The sequence below is a fragment of the Halichoerus grypus genome, chromosome 7 (genome assembly GCF_964656455.1).
Source record: "Halichoerus grypus chromosome 7, mHalGry1.hap1.1, whole genome shotgun sequence".
Classification (NCBI taxonomy): domain Eukaryota; kingdom Metazoa; phylum Chordata; class Mammalia; order Carnivora; family Phocidae; genus Halichoerus; species Halichoerus grypus.
In genome coordinates, this window is record NC_135718.1 from 49,135,946 (window position 1) to 49,160,866 (window position 24,921).

At 45.8% G+C, this 24,921-nt stretch overlaps 1 protein-coding gene across 21 annotated transcripts in view; it reads left to right on the forward strand.

Moving 5' to 3' along the window:
- Positions 1-24,921, forward strand: part of KCNMA1 (potassium calcium-activated channel subfamily M alpha 1) — a 721,733-nt gene that overhangs the window by 497,355 nt on the left and 199,457 nt on the right. For all 21 annotated transcript variants that reach the window (XR_013449725.1, XM_078077542.1, XM_078077543.1 and 18 more), the window contains exons 10-13: positions 16,206-16,316; positions 18,880-18,985; positions 20,728-20,810; positions 24,580-24,649. Coding sequence is in view for 20 of the 21 variants with exons in the window: in XM_078077542.1 (XP_077933668.1) it covers positions 16,206-16,316; positions 18,880-18,985; positions 20,728-20,810; positions 24,580-24,649 (370 nt within the window). In the remaining variant the exon portion in view is untranslated. The remainder of the gene's footprint in view (positions 1-16,205; positions 16,317-18,879; positions 18,986-20,727; positions 20,811-24,579; positions 24,650-24,921) is intronic.

Sequence of the window (24,921 nt, forward strand, 5' to 3'; positions counted from 1 at the left end):
AATTAAATGCATTTGCAAAAGGAAAGCAGCTAAACTTTGTTGAAAGATAGAGTTCAGACTCTTAAAATAGCATGCTTTGCCCCGTGTTTTTGTGTGTGCAAAAATATACGCCCTAGACCCACGGACACACATACGTATACTCTTCTCCCTAGGATTTCATCAAGTGGAAGCCCAGAATGTAATTAAAACATATACATAGTTAAGGAGATTGTTTACGTGTGCATATTTTACTCAGAAATAACCTCTCGAACAATGCATTAACTTGTCAGAGAATTTAAGGTAACTTGTGACCCAAAGCTACAGACACGCACAACTTTGAAATCTAAAGATGATTTAGAGTAAAAAAAACAAAAACAAAAACAAAAAAACAAACCCAAAAACCAGAAAAACAAAAACACAAAAATTAGGCAGGGAAGTTCAGGGTTTTGTTTACACAACACCCAATTTCAGGATATTGGAGAACATGGAGATTTTGTTGGCACCTCATTACCTCATTTTCGGTTTTCATCTACGTGTTTGGCATAGGGTAAACACTCCACGTAGCATCCCCAGAACATCTTCACCATCAACATGGGATCAAGGGCCCAGAGTGTCTTTTTCCAATGCTTTTATCAGTGTTCATCACTTGACCTCCCAGAGGACATCCAGAGCCAATGGTAGATGTGGGGACGTGTGCATGTGTGAGTGTTGGCTGTTCTCTACTTTATCTTATTATGATTATGATGTATCAGGGCTCCTAAGAATAGGAATTGGGTGTCAATAACCGGGGGTTCAGTGAGTAGCTTACGCAGGCAGTTTCTGTGGGTTGGAGGTCTTGGGGACAATTGGCTTCTTGGGCTGAGACCCCAGATCTTATTAATAAGGGTAGCCCACCTGCAGCCCAGCCTGCCCCCTGGGGGACTGTCTCTTCCTCCTTCCCTTCATGTAAAATCAAAGCTGCTCAGAGGTGGGGGGCAGGAGGGTGAGGCTCCCATGGCCTTCGGGATCCCGGCTTGCTCTCCTTCCTCCCACAGCCCTTGCCGTTTCCCCCAGAGATTTCTTCTCTGTGTGTGACTCAGCCACTCCTGCTTAGTTTATGAGAACTGACAAGATCATGGTCCGAGGTCACATGGCCAAGGGCCATGGAAAATAATCAGCCACAGAGAGGAATCCATGTGCTGTAACCCCCTTGTTAGAGGTGGCCAGGCCAGGGAGCCATCCAGACTGTGTATATCCCACGATGGGCTTCTGGGGCCCCCAACTGAGGTAGTCCTCGGCCAGATGTTGGGGAGAAGGGAGAATGGGATGCGTTTGGATTATTCTACTGATTTCTGGTAGCCAAATGCTGAGAGGACACAGAGAGAGGAGAATGAGTAATAGAGGACAAGAAGAAGGCAAGAGGGGGCCAGGAAAGTGAATGAGGTCTACTTGAAGGAAAGGTCCCCTGGCTCATGAAGAGTCTGGGCCCCCCTTCTGGTTGGGGGGAACAGTTGTTACAGACTAATCTGGCTCTAGTTCCAATGCAAGAAAGCTGTGGAACTTAAATGTTATGACTTCCCTTAGAACCTTTCTTTATGTAAGAGGAGTGCCACATACTTGCAGTTGAGAGTGAATCACTATGGCAGAAAGCCTTAAGACTGCCTTCTTAGACAGTAGTAATACCTACAAACTTGCATATTTCTTAATCCTCACAGCAACCACATAAGGAAAGCATTATCATCTCCCTTTGCAGTAGGTGAGGAAACTAAGGAACAGAGAGGTTATGTGACTTGCCTGATGGCACACAGTGAATAAAGGCTAAATTTGGGATTTGAACCCAGGGGCAATTTGCTTCACTGGGCCATGCTGTCTCTAGAGATCATCTCCTGAGATCCCTTTCTGTTCTGAACCCCATGGTCCTATGGTTGTATGTTTTCCTCCGCCTCTACCCATGAGTAGGGCCACAACACTGTGCACATGATGGAGAGGAAGAGAAATGTATGAGTATCACTGGGGGCTTCTCTCTTCCTTATGCTCACCTATTGCTTCTAAGGGTCCTGGTCCCCCAGGGTCAAGGACCAAAAGGTGGAGAGGGGACAAAACCATTTCTTCCTTGATTTTTGTCATTTGGTGAGACTAGAAAGGTATTTACCTCTTGTACACTTGTAACAATGAGGGGCTCTTAAGGATGGACAGACAGATCATGACCAAAATGAGATTTGTGCCTTATTTGTGGGCCTCAACATTTTCAACCCCTTCCTGGGAGTTCATTTCCTAGGTTACCAGCCACGGCAGACTGTGGTGATCTGCCAGGTGCAGGATACACCCCCTCCGCCCCCCGCCCAGGCAGAGCCTACCTGAATGGCATCTTAAGAAGAATGTTCCCTGCCCTGGCAGACATACTCACCTGTTCCCTTACGTTCCGTGGCTCGTCTGGGGGCGGTTTTATAATTGTCAGTGAGAATTAGAGTAGCAAGAGCCCCTCCTGGAAAGTCCTGTGTTAGATACACTCTCTGGGTTTATTTCAGAGCTTTGGGTGGGAGTGGTAACCCTCAGGAGGCTGGGTCTTCCTGGAGAGAGTTAAGGCAGTCTGCCTTCAACATGAAGTGTCACCTCCGGATTGTAAGTGGGAGCCCTAAAGCCATAGAGGTGGGCAGAATTTATCATGCTTTTCCACTTAAAAATGAAAACAGATACTTTATTATGTTCTTTAATGCAGTGGTCATATTTTAAAGAGTATTCAATGACTTAGACAAGAATTTCATGAGCTAAGAAATACTAGAGCACAGTTCGTTTCCTGCCTCACTCTCTGTTCCTGTTAGCATGTCTACTGGCTCGTTTTCAGTCTGTGGATGTTCACCGCGTGCCTCCGTGCCCAGCACGATGTGGTTTGTGTTGGGTGCCAGGGGTTCAGTGGGGAGCAAGCTACCCGTGGAACCTGTCCTCATGGATGTTGCAGCCACTAAGAGGATACAGGCAGTGAGCAAGGCTATGACTGATGAAAACACCAAGTACAAATTTTAATGCATGTGGCAAAAAATGAAAACAAAAAAGACTGGGGCGCCTGGGTGGCTCAGTCGTTAAGCATCTGCCTTCGGCTCAGGTCATGATCCCAGGGTCCTGGGATCAGGCCCCGCATCGGGCTCCCTGCTCAGCGGGAAGCCTGCTTCTCCTTCTCCCACTCCCCCTGCTTGTGTTCCCTCTCTCGCTGTCTCTCTCTCTCTGTCAGATAAATAAATAAAATCTTAAAAAAAAAAAAAAAAAGACTAAAATTCTGTTAGAGAGACAAACAGGGATGACTTACCCTAAAGAAGTCCTGGGAGGTGCCATTTCAGAGGAGGGCATGGTACAGCCTGAGTCCTGGCTGTTGACCCCAGCTTCTGGTGCTCTAAAGCTGAGGGGAGCCAACACCCTAGTTTTAAAATTCATATTACATGAACCCCTCTTACAACCATCCATCTTTGATTCTACTTCCATGGGACTAAGTCTTAAAATCTTATTTTCCTCTCATGCTCTACTTTGCTTGTCCAGTCATCTCCGCCGACTTACTGAGAGAGGGCATCCTTCCCTGGTTCCTTATTATTGGGTTCTTGTTTAATTCTGTGCCTCTTCTCAGATCAGAAATAGCTTCCTCCTCTCTCTCTCTGTGTCCTTTGTTCCTTTCTGAGACCACTTTCTTTTGTTTTTCTTTTTATTAACATATAATGTATTATTTGTTTCAGGGGTACAAGTCTGTGATTTATCAGTCTTGCACAATTCACAGTGCTCACCATAGCACATACCCTCCCCAATGTCCATCACCCAACCACCCCATCCCTCCCACCCCCCACCACTCCAGCAACCCTCAGTTTGCTTCCTGAGATTAAGAGTCTCTTATCGTCTGTCTCCCTCTCTGGTTTTGTCTTGTTTCATTTTTCCCTCCCTTCCCCTATGATCCTCTGCCTTGTTTCTCAAATTCCACATACTAGTGAGATCATATGATAATTGTCTTTCTCTGACTGACTTATTTCGCTTAGCATAATACCCTCTAGTTCCATCTACGTCGTTGCAAATGGCAAGATTTCATTTTTTGATGGCTGCGTAATATTCTATTGTATATATATACACCACATCTTCCTTATCCATTCATCTGTCGATGGACATCTAGGCTCTTTCCACAGTTTGGCTATTGTGGATATTGCTGCTATAAACATCAGGGTGCACGTGCCCCTTCGGATCCCTACATTTGTATCTTTGGGGTAAATACCCAGTAGTGCAATTGCTGGGTTGTAGGGTAGCTCTATTTTCCTGAGACCACTTTCTATTCCCTCCTACCTGGCGGTCTTGAAATTCCACTCCGTTCTCTCAACCACATTCAAGCTTTGCCCACTGTGGTTCTAGACCACTTTTTGTTTTTTAAAGGATTGGAATCTTAAAGGAGCTACTTTGCCAGAGCAGGCATTGCCACTGACCCTTAAACAACGTGGGCTTGAAGTGTGTGGGTCCACGTACACGCGGGTTGTTTGGGATAAATACAGTATAGTAAATGTGTTTTCTCTTTCTTATGATTTTCATAATAACATTTTCTATTCTCTAGCTTGCTTTATTATAAGAATACAGTCTGTAATAAATGTAATGTACAAAATAGGTGTCAATTGACTATGTTCTTGGTAAGGCTTCTGGATCAATAGTAGGCTATTAGTAAAGTTTTAGGGAGAGTCAAAAGTAACATGTAGATTTTTGACTGCACAAGGGTTGGTGCTCCTATGGTGTCCAAAGGTCAACAGTTATTTCTTTACAAAGACTCACTTAATCTACCCCAGAGTCTACACCCTCCTCCAAGAGAGTGAGCGTGAGTCCTTCCTTCATCACCGTCCATTTCACATGTGATTATTGAGTGCTCGCTACACACAGGCACTGGGGATAAATGTAGTCACACCCATAGAGATTTCCAAATACGCCTCATCTCTCTTGAGCTACACGTTACATTATTTGGCCACCAAAGTGGTTGGGGAGTTCAAACTCAGAGCTTATTCCCCTCTTGGTTCCCAGAGGTGACCGTCTTCCTACAATAACATTTCCATCTTGACTTTTTCTGATAAGGGCTGACTCCAGCACTTGGGAATAGGATGTGGGGTTAATTCGTGTGGTGTTGTCTTGGGCCCAGTACCATGAGCCTCCTTTCCTTTCCCGTCTATACACAGCTCGGGCAACACTCCCTCTCCCTTCTGCACAGCCTGATGTGGCGGGTGGGGGGTTACTCCTGTGGGGGGTGTTTCCTATAGGATGCCATTTGCAATTTCTATATCACAGACATCACTCTAGTTGAAATGTGACCGAGGCTTTGCATTTCACACAAACTTCTATCCCTTGACAGGGAAGCCATTCAGCCCTCTCCTTGCGTGGCCCACGTGATTTGCAGCCTGAACTCCCAGCAATGTTTTCAGATTCCTCGATTTTAAAAGCCATAAATTAGCAAATCATCAACATATCACCAGGAAGGATCATCTGGTAGCCATTCTAGTCAGAAGGAAACACAGGCCCCAATAACTGATCTTCACAAAGATATGAAGAACTGTAGACAGACAGATACAGTAAATAGGAAGACAAACAGATAATTCAAGTTGACAGACCATCTTGGACTGATTAGACATTCTGCTTTGATTAGCATTAAACTTTTGGGGGAGGAAAAAAGAATTGAGATTGCCCTAATACTTTGGAAAAATGACCCCTTGACGACTTCTGAAATTCAGAACCGAGGGGCAGATACCCAAAGCAAGTGTCATTAGATGCTGTATGGTATAATGTAACATGCTAGGTATTCCTTTCTGATGAGAGGGGTCTTGGTGGGTGTGGATGTGGGCGCTTCTTTCTTTGCATCTGCTTTGGATTCTTGTAAGCCACATCTTCAGTCCCTTTCAAATTTGAAGCTCTATTTAAAGAGACTGGGATGCATATTAAATCAATTTCCTGATAATACTAATGGAATGAAGGCTTGTCCCCCTCTCCCCCCCTCCACTTTCCTGCTGTCTCTCTTCCCTTCCACACACTTATCAAAATGTTCCAGCTATTGTTCTGAAAACAAGAATAGAAATGTAGGTGGGAGATGAACTGTGTACCTAAAAAAATAAAAAGTCATATTCAAACCTAGACTTTTGCTCTCAGATATTCTTTCTTCCATAAAAAAAAAGAAAAAAGAATTCCAAATATGACTTTTCCAATTATAAGCCCTGAAGAGTCTTTCTGCTCAATCTCAAGTTTGACTGGGTGAATCCTTCCTGGGTAAGTTCCAAATCGAAAGGACAAACGCTACCATCCGAGAGTGAGTTGCACTGTGTTTTCTGTCTTCCTGCGATGTCATTCATTGTGATAGAAGTCTTTCCAGAGCTGTGCATAGGGGGTCCTGGTAGACTTGGGGTTTGTCCCACTGAGGCTACCATCATGCACCAGGAAACTTTTTAGTTGTCCAAGCCCATCCTCTCTTTCTATTAAAAGAACTTTAGAAGCTGTTGCAACGTGAGGCTCATGGAAACCTGATTCTGTGTCTCTCGGGGTTCGAGCTCCCACATCTAGTATGAGTGTCGTGTAACAATGACCTGCTCCCACTCCAGCACCATGGGGGCTGCTCCAGATATGGGTACTGATTATCAGTAAAGGCAATCTTATCTCCCCTCTGTATACCTTCTTAATTAGGGGACATGGAGGCAGTTCAGAGAGAGATTCCATGCCCATCTCTGTAAGAGGTTTTGTGACCTTAGCCACTGACCTCAAAGGCAAATGCCAGCTAGGCTGTAGAACAGATTTAGGAAAGTTCCCATCCCAACATGTTTGCTCAGCTCCCAAGTATGCGAGTCCCTGCTGTGTCCCAGTCACAGTGCTGAGTGCTGTGCTTAAAGGATGACCAAGAACATGTGATTCTGCCCTCCTGGAGCTTTCCTGAGACTTTGACCAATCAGAACCATCCCAGGAACAAGTGGCAGCTAAACAGAAGCTTGATTATGTAGGAGCATCATCCCAGTAAAATGCTTTTTGGCAGGAATTTTCTTCAGTGAAATCATGAAGGCTGCAGGCATTTTAGAGGGAGTGCTCCTAAAAGCAGTTGATAATTCATATTTTTAAAATGTACCCATTGCAGTAGTTTGGGGCAAAGGTAACAGCAGGGTGACTTGTGCCCCTAAAAACCTGTGGACTAATGATGGACCCAGTAAAACAGGGATGCAGAGAGACTTGGGACGGTTGGGGAGCTGCTGATGCTACCCCGAGCCCCCTCTTTTTCATCCCCTACAGTGTCCCCCGGTGGTGTGTTATGCCCCAGCAAACCCTGGAACCTGTGGACTCCTCCCAGTTCTTATGTGTATAACAGATGCTAGAGGCCAGCTAGAATGTTGGGTCTACTCAGAGTGGATTGGATAGCTAGTGGTGTGTGCTAACTGGGGCCACACCCTGGGGTATGGCTGGGGAACAAGGCCAGGATGTGTCAACTTGATTGTCTTTATGGGAAGGTAGTCCGAACAAGATATGCCCTAGGGCGATGATGTATGATTTACCAGGGGTGTTAGCCCGGAGGTGGGGCTCGCTTTGCAAATCAAAGCTAACATACCTCCCCTCTACAAGGGCGAAAAGTAAGAACCATTTCTTTGCTTGGACTCATTTTCCCTCTATTCTACCTTCATCTCTAAAGGGTGTGGTTGACCTTTGCCCTGGTCTTCTCTTCTCGGGGTCCCTCATGTTCAGAAGCAGCACCACCCAGTAGAGACAGGCAAATCTACTTTGATCTGCATAGAGGAAAGTGCAGTTCAGCGCCCTGATTTCTTTGTAAGAGCAGAGCACCATCTAGGATTGGAAGAACCAGGTCAAAGGAAGACTGACTTACTTGAAAATGGCCAGCGGCCACCAAGCCTGCAGTAATGGGATGAATAAAACGTGGAAGGGCTAGGGTGCTGGGGAGAGACACAGTGTAATTTCTGAGAGTCGGGCAGTTATGGAATTGCCTACTTAAGATGGCTGTATAAGTCCTCTTCCAAGAAGGAAGGAAAGGAAGAGGGGAGAGAAAGAAACCAAAACCACACCAGCCTACTGGGTCCTTATGAAAATTAAGGGAGAAACTAGGTGAAGGTAAACAACTCTTCCAGTTCAGGGTTCTTTGGTTATAGGCAACAGAAGTGGATTCTTGCTAACTTAAGCAGAAAAGGAATTTTTTTTTAGAGTACCTTAGGGAATTCAGAAAAAAGCTGACGGACAAGATCTCTGAAAGGACATGGTTGAGCCAGGCAAGCCACCCTGGGACCCAGCAAGCAGAAACTCAGGGATGGTCATGACTTGGGTCAAGGTCCCAAGACTGTATCTGATTAGAGAGGACTGGTTACCCAAATTAAAAATGAGGTGCCATTGACAGAAGAGAGGGTGCCTGCTGGACAGGTCAATATAACCAATGCCTCCTACTCTGCAGTTGTCAGAATTTATTTATTTATTTATTTATTTATTTTAAGATTTTAGTTATTTATTTGACAGACAGAGACAGCGAAAGAGGGAACACAAGCAGGGGGAGTGGGAGAGGCAGAAGCAGGCTTCCCGTGGAGCAGGGAGCCCAATGTGGGGCTTGATCCCAGGACCCTGGGATCATGACCTGAGCTGAAGGCAGACGCTTAATGACTGAGCCACCCAGGCGCCCCTTATTTATTTATTTTTAAAGATTTATTTATTTTAGAGAGAGACTGAGAGAGTTGGGGGGAGGGGCAGAGGGAGAGACTCCGTGCTAAGCCCTGGAGCCTGATGTGGGGCTCCATCTCATGACCCCGAGATCAAAATCTGAGTCAAAACCAAGAGTCAGACACTTAACCATCTGAGTCACCTAGGCGCCCCTCAGAGTTTATTTTTAAGACTTGGACTGAGGCTCCCTTTAGGCAACAAACTACAAAAGATGTGTGATTATTCCATGTGCGTGCTCTAATTATGGAGATCTAATTGTGATCTAGGATAGTGGTGGCATAGACATAGATCCCTCTGGCGTGGTTTAGGTCCTAACCATCTACATATGGTAAGATGCACCTACTTTGTGCAGAAAGTTCTGGTCTGGTCGGTACATCTCACTGTTGGCACTACCAGTCGTCTGTCCTGTGACCTTGGGGCTCTGTTTTACAGAGGTGCCTTTGCTGCACTGTTGGGATCTATTTGCTCAGCCTTCTGCCCCTGTTTAGGGAAACAGCAAAACAGCCTGTCTCTTCCAGAATAACTCTACTGACAGCTGGATGAGATGATTACTTTATTCTCTTCCTCACTAGAAGGGAGAAGGCATTTCCTTTCTTTGTAATTAGCAAAGTACTAGCTGTGGCCCTGGGTAGGAGATTTTCTTATCTCTAAACCTTCTTGGGCTTTTCATTTGCTGGTTTTGTTTTTTCATTTGTTTTAACTGGAAATGGCTACAGCCAGGGTTTGAGATTGCGGCCTCAATACACATTCACAGTTGTTTTGTTTTCATTTTTGTCCTCCTTACAAGTACTGTTCTCTCACAAGTTAGTAGAACATGGTTAGTAGATCTGAGGTGGCAGAGTCAGCTAATGATCTAATCCGACAGTCTTGTGGTTAACTGTTATATTTCTCCTACACTTACAGTGGCAGAGGGTGGCCAAGACAAGCACACCTTACCAACCAGCCCATTGGTCAGCAGATAGCTCTGGAAAGTCCAGCAAGCTTTGGGGGTCCTGATCCAGATCCCAAGGTGGGATAGAAGGATGGGACCCACACAGCCCGGAGCTATCTTTTGTTGGCCAAAGGTGAACTCCCCTACGTGGAAGTCAGTTCCTTTGGGACAGGCTCTCAGTATAGGAGGAAGTGGGAAGGCGAGAGGTGGATCAGCTTCCTTTCTTTTGGGCAGTGGGGTCCTGCACCTCAGGGGAGAACCTGGGTAACCGTCACCCTGAAGGACATGACCCAAACCAGGGAAAGCTGTGTGACAAAACAGCCAAAGAAAGCACCACCAGTGATAATGGAATGTCAAGCCCAGAATCTGCCAAAACCTCAGCTTGTTTGAGAGTCTTGGAGAAATAGTTATGTGGACACTGAATGGTTCAAATTCAACCTTGGAGGGACAACATGAACTTGGAGTACTGACCACTGTGTGATTTGGGTTTGTAAGGTCTCTCGCCACCCCTACCCTGCTTCCTATATGATAAAATGCTGCTGAATTCCCTTGACAAGTCCTTTTTAAAATTCATTCCCATCAAGCTGGTGGCTACCAATGGTTGGGGGGTGGTGCTGGAGGGAGATGGGATGGAAAGAGCATGATTAGAAGTCTCAGCAGAAAGACAGAAGAGATTCTAGCATATGTATTTGATATAAATATTATAGTTTTACAGAGACATCTAGATCAATATATGCCACGTTTCATCTACCTCTCTGACAAAGTGAGCACAATGTATTCAGGGAAAGCTGTATAGGATTTTCAATTTACTCTGTGTGATTTATTGTGACAGGATAGCTATGGGTTTTTTAAGTTCTTTATACTTGTTCCAGTAAAAATGGATATAGTATCTTTAAAAATAAACAGCCCAGAGCTGTGCATTTTACATTGTCTTCCTAGAATGAGGCTCTGCTAAAGAGAGATCTGAGACCTCCCTGCCCCGAGGGGGAAACTGATGCAGTCGGATTTGCCTCAGTCCTGCTCTTTGGCTGTTTCGAGGGGGTGGGGGTGGCGGGGAGAGTGAGCAGGGAACTGAATTAGGAAGTATTGCAGACGTCTAGACAAGATATGCTGGTGGCATAAACTAGAAGTGGCAGAGAGCTAGAACTCGGGGCGGGGGGATCCATCAGTGTCTGCGGGTGCAGCCCACTCTGTCTGGGCCCCTTCATTTTGTAGTGACTGGCCCCAGTCTCCTGATTCCCAGCTCAGGTCCTTTCAGCAGCATCAGCCTTCCCTCTCTCTAGAAGGCATCAGAGCGAGGGGGTAGGGTGGCTCTTGCTCTGCCATTCACCGTGTACTAAATCTCTGGGCCTCAGTTTCCACATTAAAATAATGATGCAGGCACTAGACTAAACATTCCCAAAGGGCCATTCTGATACTAAGATGAACATGAGTCTATGGAGTGGAGCCCATCCCTGCCACGGTTCCCTTTTTCAAGGCTACTGGCTCTAAGCAGCACTACCCGAGTCTTCTTAAAAGTGTGTAGGTTTTAGTTCTCATTTAGCTCAACTCAGCTTCAGTGGGTCTCTGGAGGCCTCATTCACTGGAGCCTTGAAGAGTTTGGGGGCCCCCCTTGGCATCCTCCTCTTATGCCTTCTGCCCTAGGTCACCTCCCCTAAGTTGCCCATTCTGAAAGGCATCAATGGAACTGAGCTCTGAAACAGGTCCCAACTCAACTGGGGCATCCTGGCTTCCCTCTGCCATCTCCAGGAAGGAAGTAGACTGATTGAGGAGAATTCGTGGGATTTGATTCTGGGGGTGGAGATGCTTAATGATGGGAGAGGCACACCCATATTCATTTAGTGAATATGTACTCATGAAAAAAACACTCGGTAGTTTGGTGAACCCTGATAGAGTTTGTAATAGTCAAGCATTATTCTTATTGTGGTTGTCACACTCATCTACTGATGCCATGTTTGCTCCATGACACACGAGTGTTACCCACCCCTAATTCAGTTCAGCCTGTGTTTATGGAGCCCTGCCCCCAGACCAGGCGAATTTGCTTACACTGGATGACTAGCTCCTTTACACAAAATGTCATCTGCTACTATTCTAGCATTTAAGATGCTTCTTCATGCATCTGAGAGGAATCTTTTAATCCAGCCATTAACATTAGTTTAGCCCAAGAAAGATTTGTTTACAGAACTTGACAAAATTTTAAAAACAAAGAAGTCCCATCAGATCAGAAATGGTTATTGATGTAGGTTTGTTGGCCATCTTCACAAACCACATGGCCAGGCCCTATAGAAATCCATCATTAAGAATGCCAATCATTTAAAGAAGCTCAAATCCAAAGCCACATTGGGAACAGTGTTAGTTACCGTCATAGCGTAACTTTCCTAAATATTCTCCACCGTAAATGGATCATTTATCTTCAGGATCCTTAGGCTGGTGAGGCATCCGGGGCTGGACGTAACATATGATGTCTAAAATGGATATCTGCATCACTTTGCCATCCCTCGGCTTGCCAAATTGTGTGGCTTCAGTGTAAAAGACTCGGTTTAGAGTTTCTGCCATCCCTCAGCCTTTGTTGCCTTGACCACGTGCAGCCAGCATCCAGTGATGCTGCAACCCTGGGATGTTTTAAGTGAGAATCATCTCTCCATCCCAGTCCCCAGGCTAAGCCTCTCTCCTGGCCAAGTGAGAACCCCTCCAGCAGTCCCTCCACTGTGTGACCAGGAGGACATCCTGCTGGCTGAGCCCTGCCTGTCATCAAGGAGCAGAAGCTGAAATACTCCAGCGCATGCTCTCTGCACCCCAACACCTTCATCTTAGTGAGCATTAGAGCCGGGGACCTGGGTCACATCCTGGGCAAGTCACTTTCTTGCTGTGGGATGTCAGGCATGCGACTTAAGGAAATTGAGGTTAAGAGAGGTTATCTGCAAAGATGCAGATTGTAGGAACATAGGGTTGTTTGAGGATTAGGTGAGATTCCAGGGGCCCTAGAGCACTTTACATCTGTTACCTACTGATTTATAGATATCACATGAATCCTACCATTTAATAATGCTTGCAATGACCCAGACCCTTTACTAGGCCCTTCACATGTATTATCTATTTAAATAAATCCTCAAGATAACCTCATGAATCAGGTACTAGCTCCAGCCCCTCCAAGACTCTGACTTTATAGTGGTAAAATGCAGAATTGGTACCTTGCCTAAGACTATTTAGTTATTTAGTGTCTGAGCTGAGCTAACACAGGGCTATCAAAGTACAAATCTCACATAGTAGATTTGTAGGTGTCATGGAATCTGGCAGAGATAATTTTGGATGAGGATCTTTTTGGCATCCTTTAAATCATGCACCGTGAATAACCATCACTCTGTATCCAAGGAGAGCACACCCAGCTCCCAGTCTTAGAATATTTTCAATTGTATTTTCAATCATCGAGGATACAACAAATTCTGCTTCTCTTCTCCCTGCAATAACACCCTTCCCCCAACTACAGTCCCTGGAATTTTCAAAAGTCTTGATAATATTTCTGGAAAGTAAATTTTCCCTTTTCACCATCCATCCCTTGTGCTCCTGCAGGGCCCCCCGTGCTCCCTCAGACACAGGCTCGTGAGAGCTGATCTTCTAATGCAGATGCTGAGTTAGAGAGGTGACTTCTCCCCATCCATCAACTCTAACTGCATTCAAACATGTTCAATATGTGGGCTTCTTGATAACTTCCACTGTATGGAAAACAAAATGGAGGGAAATGATTATTGGCACAAAGGGGGGAAGTCATAAATCTTCAAATCAGATATAGGACAGATTGGAACAATATGGGTTCTCCAAGGTTGCCATGATAATGTACCTAATAACTCTCCTTGGGCAAAAAGGCAATCTGCTTTCAATCAATCTCGCTTTTCCTGAGCAGAAATACCAATTATGTTGAAGGAAGATTTTTTTTCTTCCTTTTTGATAAAGGCTGCTCTCCACCCCAGAAATCATGCTGTAGCTAAAAGATATATATTCTCAATTGTCTAGAATCGTATTGGACAGCTAGCATCAAATGAGAAAAGTCAATCCTTTTTTTCTCTCCTCTCCTGCCTGCATTTGTCTACTTCTTAAGAGAAGTGAAAGCTAATTAAAGGCTTAAGGGATAATATTGATTGCACTGGAATATATTTTATATGTACCCAGCACATTTTCAACTAGGAGAACCCTGACTCTTTCTAAGGCTGAATAAATCAGCTGGCGGGGCCTTTGATTCAAGGGTGAGAGGGTGAACTCATCTCCTTCCCTTCCACTTCTCACACATCTGTCCTGGAGATGAATGATTTCAGAACAGGGAGAGGGATGCTGGCAGATGTTCATTCAGTCCTTTGCGCACAGGATGGGAAGGATGAATGTGCAGGCATTTACCCGGACCTATCATTGATTCGAGTCCAGCTTTGAGTAATCACCAGGTTTCTACTGGTATAGAACTTTGAGCCCTGTGTTAGCTCAGCTCACCCTGGCTGGGTGGCATTAACCTCTCAGCTCCCTCATCTATTGAATGGGAATAAGGAGCTTGCCCAGGGTCACACACATCCTTGGTGGCAGGGCAAGGGATCCAGTCTGGCTTATTCCCACATCCAGGTGAGGGGGAGGGCCCCAACCCCATATCTGTCCTGTGGGGGTGCCCATACATCGATTCACGCTGGCCTTGTTCGCAGTCATGGGAGTCTGTGGGCAGAAGGCATTAGAATTGCCCCCATGCAGATCTAGATGTCAGATCAGGAGGGAATCCTGCATCTCGGGTCACTTTCTGCACACACCTGGCAAATTCAGAATCAGAAATCTTATGCAAAACATGCAAGTTCATTTGCAGCCTGTTTTGTCCATGTAAGTGCACATGTGCTACAAGAAATATTTTAAGAGATGACAGGATAAAAATGTGTGTAATCCAAGTGTTCTGTTCACATCCCGTGTTCTGACACAGGGTATATTTCGGGAGGGAGTTAGTTATGTGGGTTTGGGGCATTTGGATGGGTGGCCAAGGGACCTCCCTGAACCTGGCCGGTACTGGCTAGAGAACAAAGTGATCGTGTTGGAACGTCTCTTCTGAGGCAGCCCACGGACAGTCTTTCCTCCCCGTGATGGCCTTCGCTTGCCCGGCCACTGAGTGCGGCACCGTAACAATAACAGTCCATAATGGTGGTATTATTAACTGCATTGTGCATATTATTGATTTACTCTTTGTTCTGCATCATTATCCTTTCACCAATGAGTTTACTGCCTTATTCTCACATACTTAGTCAAGCACCAAATTACAACGAAAGGGCAGGCTCTTGTAATGGCATCTAATGGAACATTGCATAAGTGATCATCACTCCCTCCCATTATGAGCTGCCTCCAGCCAATGAGGTTTCTACCTTATTGGAATGTGCACCAAGCAATTATGAGGTGCAAGGGGTCTAGCCGTTCTAAATTTTTTCCCACGAAATTACCGTGCTTCAGTGTTTGCCACCTGCCCATGCCTCAGAGGCCGGCCAGGGATTCAGCCTCTGTCCCTAGCAGCCCGAGAGGCACAGGGACCTGGGCTGAGCCCCTTGCTACTGTCTTCCTTTAGAAGCCAGCAGGTTTCCTCTCCACAGTCAGGCCCTGGCTTTGGGTCGTGGGGCTAACCCTTGCACCAAAGGGCTTAGTCGTGATGGAGCATCAGATAGCAAATGTCAATGGCCACAAGGTAGCCAGATTGGTTCAGATTTATCAGATGGGTCCAGGAGCCCAAAGATGTCGGGGGGATGGTTGTCCCAGCAGTTCTGGAAAAGAGGCTCATCTCCTCAGGGGAAGCCACCATCTCCAGAAACAGAAGTCCAAACCTCGCTGGATCAAGGCAAACCATTCCAGCCTCTTCCCTTTCTAGCTTCTCCCCATCTTGAAGTAAAATGCTTTGGCTCTCGTGGAAATCCCAGGGCACCCTAGGGAAACAGCTACCTGGGGATGCACAGCCTGCAGCATGATCTCTGATTCCATAGGCATCCCATCCCCATTTAGCCCTGAGTAATGCTCACTTACTGTAAAGTGTTACATGCCCCCATTGTCGGAGGAGTTATGGCGGAAAAATGCAAAATTTCCTTTTTACTGCTTATGGCCAGCAGAGCCCATAACGTGTCAAGCCGCACATTAGCCACCCTGATAAAAGTCCGCTTTCTTACACACAAAATCATCGTTTCAGCAAGATTTGTTATCTCATTACCTGATAAGCTCTATGTCATAAACCAAGACTCATTCGGTAAATCTCTCAAGAGGACGCTTTGTGGGCAGAAAGGGAAAGATATGAATCTGCAAGGGACTTGATAATGCAGCATTTAAGCACAAGCATAATGTCACTTATTGTTCAATGCATAAAACCACTTGGCCAAACGGTTGGGCTTTTAATAGGATTTTGTGCAGCATCAGGTGAGAAGCCATATGCCTTTTCTGCCGAGGAGTCTCTGAGCACCTGCCAGCACCGCTGCTTTGCCTCACGGCCCTCTGGGGATGGGAGCTGGGCTTTCATTGAGGCCTCGGGAGGAGATGAATGCTTCCCTGCAGCTGTGCGCTTCCTCTGTCTTGCCTGGGGTGGGTGCCGGGTCAGCGCAGGGCTGGCCCCATCTAACTGGCTTCTCCTGTTCAGGCACATTGTGGTCTGCGGACACATCACTCTGGAGAGTGTTTCCAACTTCTTGAAGGACTTCCTGCACAAGGACCGGGATGATGTCAATGTGGAGATCGTCTTTCTTCACAAGTAAGGGGCCCCTGCTGTTTCGAGACCCTCCACCCAACCAGGCACCCTGAGGAGGACTCCCTGAGTGTCTGTGGGAGTGGTGGTGTGGGGGGCCGTGTGGGGGGCAGTGCAGAGTTGAATTGGCCATGGCCCCAGGTGGCCTCCTTGGAGAGGATAATATGGAACCAATGGAAAGGGAACCAACCCATTAGTTCATGGTGAGAACGGCACCTGCTTCTGTGGAGGCAATTCTGGCAAGTAAGAGTGAAGTTCATTATGGGTCAAACACATCATTACTGTCCCATCAGCTGTCTGGATCGATTCGATCCAGGTGTGTCCACAGTGTCTGGTGTGGAATGATTAGCTGTCTGGTGTGGATTCTTTACAAGGGCAGGAGCGACAGAGTGGCCACGCAAGACATAAACGTAAGAGGAAGCAGGGTATAAAGTACTAATCACAGCTGCAACAACAATTGCCATTTCTAGAAACCTCAGTATAGGAACCTGTGCTGGTCCCCGGACATATGATCTCTCCTTTCGTCAACACAGGGAGTCAAAGTACGAGTATTCCATATGACTCTTGCCGAAGAAGTTATTTAGCCTCCCTGGGCCCTAGTTTTCACATTCATAAGATAGGGAGATCACAATGGTTTCATTCTACCACGTAGGGGGAATGAAAAGAAATAATCCATGTAAAGTATACAGAGCAGAATCAGGCACACAGTAAGTGCTCAATAAATGTTAGCTATTGTGAATGATAAAATATATTAGGTTGACAAGCAACTTAGAAGATAGATCTTACTATGTTTGCTGTACAGTTGACGAAAGCAAGACCTCTCCATCTGCTCAATGTTGTTGGGATTTTAAGCTTCGTCTGATCCCCTTTTAGGTAAAAGTTAGTCTGCCACAGGGATAGAGAGTCTAGGGACTCAGGCATGTTGACTTGGGTGGCACTGTCTTCTTTTTTGTTGGAAATGAGGCCACCATAGGGCCAGTACTAGCCCCAAGTTACCAAGGGACAAAGCTTATGAGTTGGTGTTGGCTCCATAGGGGGTTGATGGCCCAGGCCTCAATCCTGCTCCAAGATCCCATGGAAGTTGACTTCCCTATAAGCTTCTGTTCTGTGCATCTCCTTCCTTTTGACATTTGTTCCTAGAGTACCAAAATGACCACCATGTCTGAGCGCCAGCATTTTCCTTCTCAGCACTGAATTCTCCAAGTTCTGAAAAGACCAGCCAGGCCATCAGCACAGGAGCAGAACTCACAGATACAATTCAGTGCTTAGCCTCTCATTACCAGCCGAGGGGCCCGTCCTCTGCAGAGCATTATGGAAGGTTCAAGAGAAGTAGCATGCGTAGGTTCTGCCCTCATATTGGTTGGGCATTTCAAGATGAGCACGTGTGCAACAATTAGAGCTCAACATCTAACCTATATTCACTGACTGAAGTCGGTTTAGTCAAGAGGTAGAATTGCACTGGGCATTTGTGTCAGGGAGAGACCACCATTTCTTGCATGACCAGGCAGACTTCCCAAGAGGGGCCTGACCAGTAATGGATCTCAAAGACTGGTCGGATTTGCACAGGCTCTGTTTCTCTCTCACCCACTGCTTGAGTCTGATCAACAAGCTGGCGGCTAATGCTTCACTTGCTGGGATTCACCTTCGTGTCCCCAGCATCTGTCAGTGTCAGCATTGTAGTAGATGGCCCAGTTAATTAACCTCTTGAAGCTTTGGGTTAATAACATCCCTTCCTCCAGGGTTGTTTTGAGGTTTAAATGAGTTAATACTTGTCAAGTGCTTGGAATGGTGTCTGCCACATAATAAGTTCTGGGAAACATTAACAATTCATACTAAGCACTTAATGAATGTTAGGCAAGCATTGACTAACACAGTTCTTGGTACCTAGTAGGTTTGAACCAAATATCATCTCCCAGCACCTAGCCTAAGACCTATAGAGAGTAGATATCTTTCATCTCTACAGAAGTAATAAATAGATGAATAGGTCAATCAGTGTTTTAATTCTTGTCCTCCAATGGGAAAGATGTCTGTACAGCTCAGCACTAAGAATGATGAGGAGTGTATGCATGTGTGAATCAAGAACGGTACCGAGAGTAAATTATCTCTGTCTGTGGCTGCTCAGAGGTGACGTGTTTTGATCCAGGCCCTGGGATCAGGGACATGAGAAGTGCATGTGGCTGAGAAGCAGGGAAAAGGCTTTGAGGGAGGGAAGAGCAGGGGGCTCTGCCAGGGCACCTTTGGCTAATCTCTAATGTCACAGCTCAGTCTCTATTCATAAAATAGAGATTCCATTCCTAACAAAGTTGAAGACATTTCGCCTCATTGGCCTCAGACTTGTGAAGACCGTGAGCTTCTTTATTTTACCTCAGTACTGGTTTGGGTTTTCAGGGGGCTGGGGTTTTATTTCTCTCGAGTGTGAACCTTTTATTTCTGGCAAGAAAGGGCGCTGCCTTGAAGGTGAAAGCCTTTTCCTAGGTCTTTCTCTTTGGAAGTCAGAGAGAAAGAAGGCCATGGAAGCAGGAATACCTGAGTCTATTTTATTAATGGCTGTTTCTTCTCTCCCTGCCAGCATTTCCCCTAACCTGGAGCTTGAGGCTCTGTTCAAACGACATTTTACTCAGGTGGAATTTTATCAGGGTTCAGTCCTCAATCCACATGATCTTGCAAGAGTCAAGGTAAGAAGGAAGAGGTGACTTCCGCTTTTACTCCATCTGAGAGGGAGATTGACTCTGTGGTGAGGGTATATGCCTCCTAGGATGGCCAAGAGTCACCTCCACACCCCTAATGAGATAAGTCAGATGCCACCAGCCTTGACATCACCCTTCCACTGGTCCCAGAGCTTCGTTCCACTGGCACTTGCTACACCACTTCCCTCACTTGGACGAGTCATAAAATGAAAGTTACTTTGCTGGTTCCCTCAATATCAGCACTCCTCAAGGGAGTAGACCAGTTGTATGGATTCAGGAGACTCATATACAAGATAATAATAGAGTAATTCCCATCTTAAATACTTAAATTGGACTCAGTGTAGCTCTGAAATCTATTATTTACATTGGAAAGGAACATGAAGGATAAAGTATAAATAAAATTCTACTAGGCCGTAAAACATTTTGAGCTTCCTTTTTTTTCCACCACCAAAGACTAAAAACACAAAACTAAACATGCAGATATCTGATATCACTTGGTAAAGGGCTAATCTTTCATTCCAAAATCTGCTAAGTTAGAATCTTCTTATAAAGCAGACCTGAGGCTTATAAAGGAAAAGGATACAGCAAAGTGGCATCTGCTACTTTGCTCGTTTTATATAGATTTTGTAAGCACATTCAATATTTGCATGGCAGTGGGTATAGATTAATATTGTGAATCCACTGACATCTAAACGTTAACTGTGGTCACTACTTAATTTAGTAAATAATGTCATTGGCAAACGTGAATAAGCAGAAGGATCTGGGTAAATTCTTTGGATTATTAAAGAAAACTAGAGACAATTTGTGACATACCATGGAGGAAACCATGGCCTCCCACCAAAATGCGGGAATGGTCTATTAAATACAACATAACAAGTGGGACAGATTGCAGACCTGAGCCAGCATGAGAATTCTTATGCTTATAGAGTCCAGTTACTCTTAATATTATCCAGACATGACCCAAGTTATGACTAATGTGAAATCTAATGAGAACTTGGAGAAAATAGTTACTGTTCAAGGACCTAATTTAGATGCAAGCAATTATTAACATAACTCATCATTCCCTCAAAGGCATAAATCTTATTTTGGCTCATGTTTAGATAAGTCAGTAGGTTTTGAGTTCATCTGTAACACATCATTTCATACACATAGATTTGTTGTCTTTCGAATATCTGAATGCTAATTGAATACTAAACAATACTGAGCTGTTATCTGATTTAGGGCTCTTGTTTCCTTCTGTTCCACTGTTAAGATGTGAAAAAGGTCAGATGAAGGACTTTGGAGTCTCAATTTCTGAATCCCTGACTATTCAGTTAACTTGGTAACCTCAGAGAAGGGGTTTAGCTCACCTAACGCCATTTCCCGACTAAAAAATTTAGGATGATGGGGTAGATCCATTGTTCGGGGAAGGAGGCAGGGAGGGGACTGAAAGGCTTCATTAATCGTTATTTAAAGAAATCTGGAAAGATGACATCTAAGTGACTATGCAAATTGAAAAGTTTAATTGCCAAGATACATGTTGTACCCTCGAACAACAATAAGATGAAATGTTTAACCATAACAAGAACTTGCAACCTACACTTTTGACAAAAACTATAATCTCTCAGGATTATTTTTTTTCTTTCCTTGCAAAGCACCAGATTCCCCAAAAGCTGTCAACAGAGAAAGACTGCAACCAAGCGTGGCTATTTATATGTTTGTGTTCTGTGATTTCCCTTTCGGTGTCTTAGATAGAGTCAGCAGATGCGTGCCTCATCCTTGCCAACAAGTACTGCGCTGACCCCGATGCTGAAGATGCCTCCAACATAATGAGGTAACACCGGGGAGGCCAGGGAAAGCTCCGGACTTGGTGCTCTGCAGCCCATTGGCTGCCCTTTTGGGTTCTCTGCAGAGCACCATCTCTGTGGGAACTTCTGTCCCTCATAAGCCACCCTACCCCTTGCCACAAGCATAGGTCCAGGGGGAGCTGAGGCACTGGTGGCTGTGGAGGGCAGTGACACAAGGCATCGTCGACAGGAAGGTTATCCCTGGCAGAGGGGAGACCTGGGGCTCACAACGGGTCTTGGGTCTGAGATGTTTCAGACGGGACTAGGAAAGATAGATTGAGATGGGTATAGGCCTGAAGTAAAGTACCATTTTCCCTAAGGGGGAGTGGACCCGAAATGACTTAACTGTGGGTGATTTTGTCCCCCAGAGGACATTTAGAAATATCTGGAGATGTTCTTGGTTGTCGTAACAAGGAGATGATGTTGTTCACATCCCAGGGATGCTGTTCAACATCCTACAGTGCACAGGACAGTTCCCCACAGCAGAGAATTACTGGGCCCCAAATGGCAATAGTGCCAAGCTTGAGAAGCTCCATGTTGGAACTTTCCGAGTGTGTCTGTAGTATGTTGATTAATATCCCCCACAAAGAGGAGTTGGTTGACTGGTGAGCTTGTTTCGGCCAGTTTCCCAGAATGAAAGAGTGTCTTCACTGAAAGCCTTCTCAGTGCTTTTAATACTAAAATGCTTTTCTAAGATAATGTTCTACGGAGAACTATCGAACCTATTTGACTCCAACCCCTGCCCCCCCTCTCTTTACAGAACATCTTTGGGTGGGCAGGGGCACACTCTGGAGAACACTGCCCAGGGCCCTCCCTGGAAACAGGCGAGGCACATGGAAGGCCATGACCTGGCCTGGCGTGACATGGCTGACCCCCACTCCTTATTCGTTTCTCATTTCAGAAGACCACTGTTCTGTGACAATGGAATGACAAAAAAGATATTTAGCTCCAGAGAGTTAAAGCCCCTTAGGATTCTTTTTTTTCCCCTCCTGCGTTGGAAGGGAATAATAAAGAGATGCTTCTGGAGAGAAGAGATGAACTAAGAGAAAACATTTCCCTCCCACTACATTCCCAAGAACTCTTCCCTAATTGTGAGCAGCCATCCTTTGGTCCAGACAGACCTCTCTCTCGGTGCAGCTTGGTTTGCTATGGCCTGAGAATGTACCTGGGGTGAGGGCTTGGGAAGTTGCATCATCACGATGCTCCCACCTCCCTTCCTTTGCTTCTCATCAGTGGCCCGGAGTGACATGAGCTTTCCCGTCACTGAGGTGGGGAGGGGGGCATCCTTTGGTGCCTCAGGGATGAGCACATCTTTCCCTCAGCATCTGGTCCCTGTGTCTGGCAAACGACATCTGGCACAGTGTTCTCTTTCCTCCCGCTTTTCTTTGGCCATATGCTTTCATGCAGTTGTTTTAAGGAAGTTGATGCATGAACTCTTGTCCGCATGGGGCTTGCCAGCCTGCAGGGAGGTGGTGGAGTGGGGACGTGCGTCCACACCTGGGTCCACCCCCTAACTAGTCACAGCTGGAAAGTGACTACAACAGCTCAGCATCAGGAGCTTCAGTGACCCCTTCCCTGAACTAGGATTTCCATCCTTTGCCCCGTTTTTGTGTCATTTGAAATGACAAAAATGTAGCCTTTAAGGAACTAGGCTTCCTGATCTTCAGATTTTTCAGACATAAAAAACAAAAGAAGATAAAGTTGAATGTGTAGACCCCCAGAGAAGTTTGGGGCTAGTGCTTTCTTTTTTTCCTTCCAAAAGTGAATAATTGAAATGAGTAATAGTTTGGAAATGGGCATTTCTCTTAATCGCAATATTTCATTTAGGCTGCGGTAGGGCTAATATGAAGACATGTAAGTTATCAGGGTGTTTGGCATGATGCCACCGTGTAAAAATTACAGGACAAAGGTAGTGTCAGAAATGTAGTGAAGCCATCCAGAATCAGAACTAAGGCCCAGGCAGTGAAAGGAAACGGGAAGTTCAGGGTTAAAAATTGGGCTCGTCTTTCCCTTATTTGTATAATCCTCCTTTCTCCTTAGTTTAATGAGACCAATCTGCCCCTTTTGAAATTAAAATGTCAAAGATCCATTTGAAATGAGCTAATGCAGAAAACCAGTGGAGGCTGTGAACTGAATTCTGAGGGCTGACCAAGGCTCAAAGTCCTTGAGTTATAAGCAAGAGCCAACACAACACTTTTTCAAAAATAAAATGAATTCCTTAAAGTGCAAAAGCCCAGGGTGAATTTGTGCAGAAGAGGCTTCTGTGCGATCCATTTCCTAAATTCACAAGTTGCAGCTTTTCAGACAAAACTGCTCCCTGGGGCACCTGCATGGCTCAGTTGGCTAAGCAACTGCCTTCGGCTCAGGTCATGATCCTGGAGTCCTGGGGGATCGAGTCCCGCATTGGGCTCCCTGCTCAGCGGGGAGTCTGTTTCTCCCTCTGATTCTCCCCCCTCTCATACTCTCTCTATCTCATTCTCTCTCTCCCAAATAAATAAATAAAACCTTTAAAAAAAAATGTTCAATTAAAAAAAAAAAAAACTGCTCCCTGACTGCCTTCTCTCCATTTTTGCACAAAAAAAGGGATGAAGCATGGAGATGGTTCTTGGTGCAAAGTTTGTGGGGGTGGTCCTAATAAACGCGCTTGCATTTCTGATTAGGCTTAGGAGGTGGGCCATTCTGTGGAATTCCATTCTTTAGCTTTCTTTGTCACAGAAGGAAATGTGCAATGTCACCTCTGACAGAGTCGGTAATGACAAAAACCATAACTTACATGTGGAGAGAGCTTTTAATGATTTCAAAGCATTTCCACATCTGGTCTTTCATTTGCTGCTCATACCAAAGCCTGTGAAATAAATAAAGCAGGTACCGTTGCCCCCAATGTCCAGATGAGGAAACAGTCACAAAGAGCCCAGGGATTTCCTGAAGGTCACCCAGTTCCTTGGTACAAGACTGGAACTGGAATCCAGGTGTTTCTATTCCTCCACTTAGAGCCCAGTGACTGTCTCAGGGAGCAGAAGCGAGGGGTGGGGTGGGGGAGGGCAGTGGTTCATAGGGCGTATAGACGGAGGGCAGTTTCCCAGGGCGTTGCGTTGGGGGGAGAGTGGAATTTTCTACCAGACTGTGGCCCGCGCCAGGCCTTGGTTTTTATTTCCAACCAGCATTAAAGTCATCATTTAGACACTATTATCTATCGAAGGCTGAGTCATTGATCCCATCATAAGAGCCCTGCTCAGAAATAATTTCTGTGAGTGGCCATGTGTGTGTGACAATTAGTATCATTTGTCAAGCTGCTTGTTTGATTTGTCATTGTTGTCTCAAGTTGTTCACTTGGAGAATTGGACTCAGGGCAAATTGTTTCTAGGCTCGTCCCTAGGGTATGTGAGATTGCAAACCTCCCTCGCCCCGTGGGTGAAGCTTGCCTTATTTACATGCCTATGTAGGCAGTAAGCCTGTGACCCCTGCTCAGGAGCCCCCGCCCCAGTACACGCGGGTCCACACGCCGACACCAAGGCACCACAGGACTGCTCTCTTCTTCTCTGCCCAGGGCACAGTCTGTGGCCATTCTGTGGATTTCTTTTTCACGCCATGGGGTACAGTGATGGACACAGTTTAACTTGGTCCTGTGCCCACAAGCCCTCTTGACGGGCCTGGCTACTAGTCCCACATTCACTCTGTTTGGGTGCAAATTCAAGTTCCCATCAGACTTCAAGAGTAAGGCAGACCCTGCCTCAGCTTTGGCTCTTTCTTTTTCAGAGTAATCTCCATAAAAAACTACCATCCGAAGATAAGAATCATCACTCAGATGCTGCAGTATCACAACAAGGTAAGACAGCGAGAGCCCGAGCCTGTCCCAGGCTCAGAGATGCACAAGTGCACCCGGTCTCTTTCCTCTCTTGGTACAGCTGCACGTGCACACACATGCCCACACACACATGCACATGCACACACGTACATGCATGCGCGCACACCCCCCCCACATGCATGTGCACACCCACGCGCATGCACGTGCACACATGCCCCCACATGCATGTGCACACACGTATGCATGTGCACACACGCCCCCACGCATGCACACATACACACATGCACATGCGC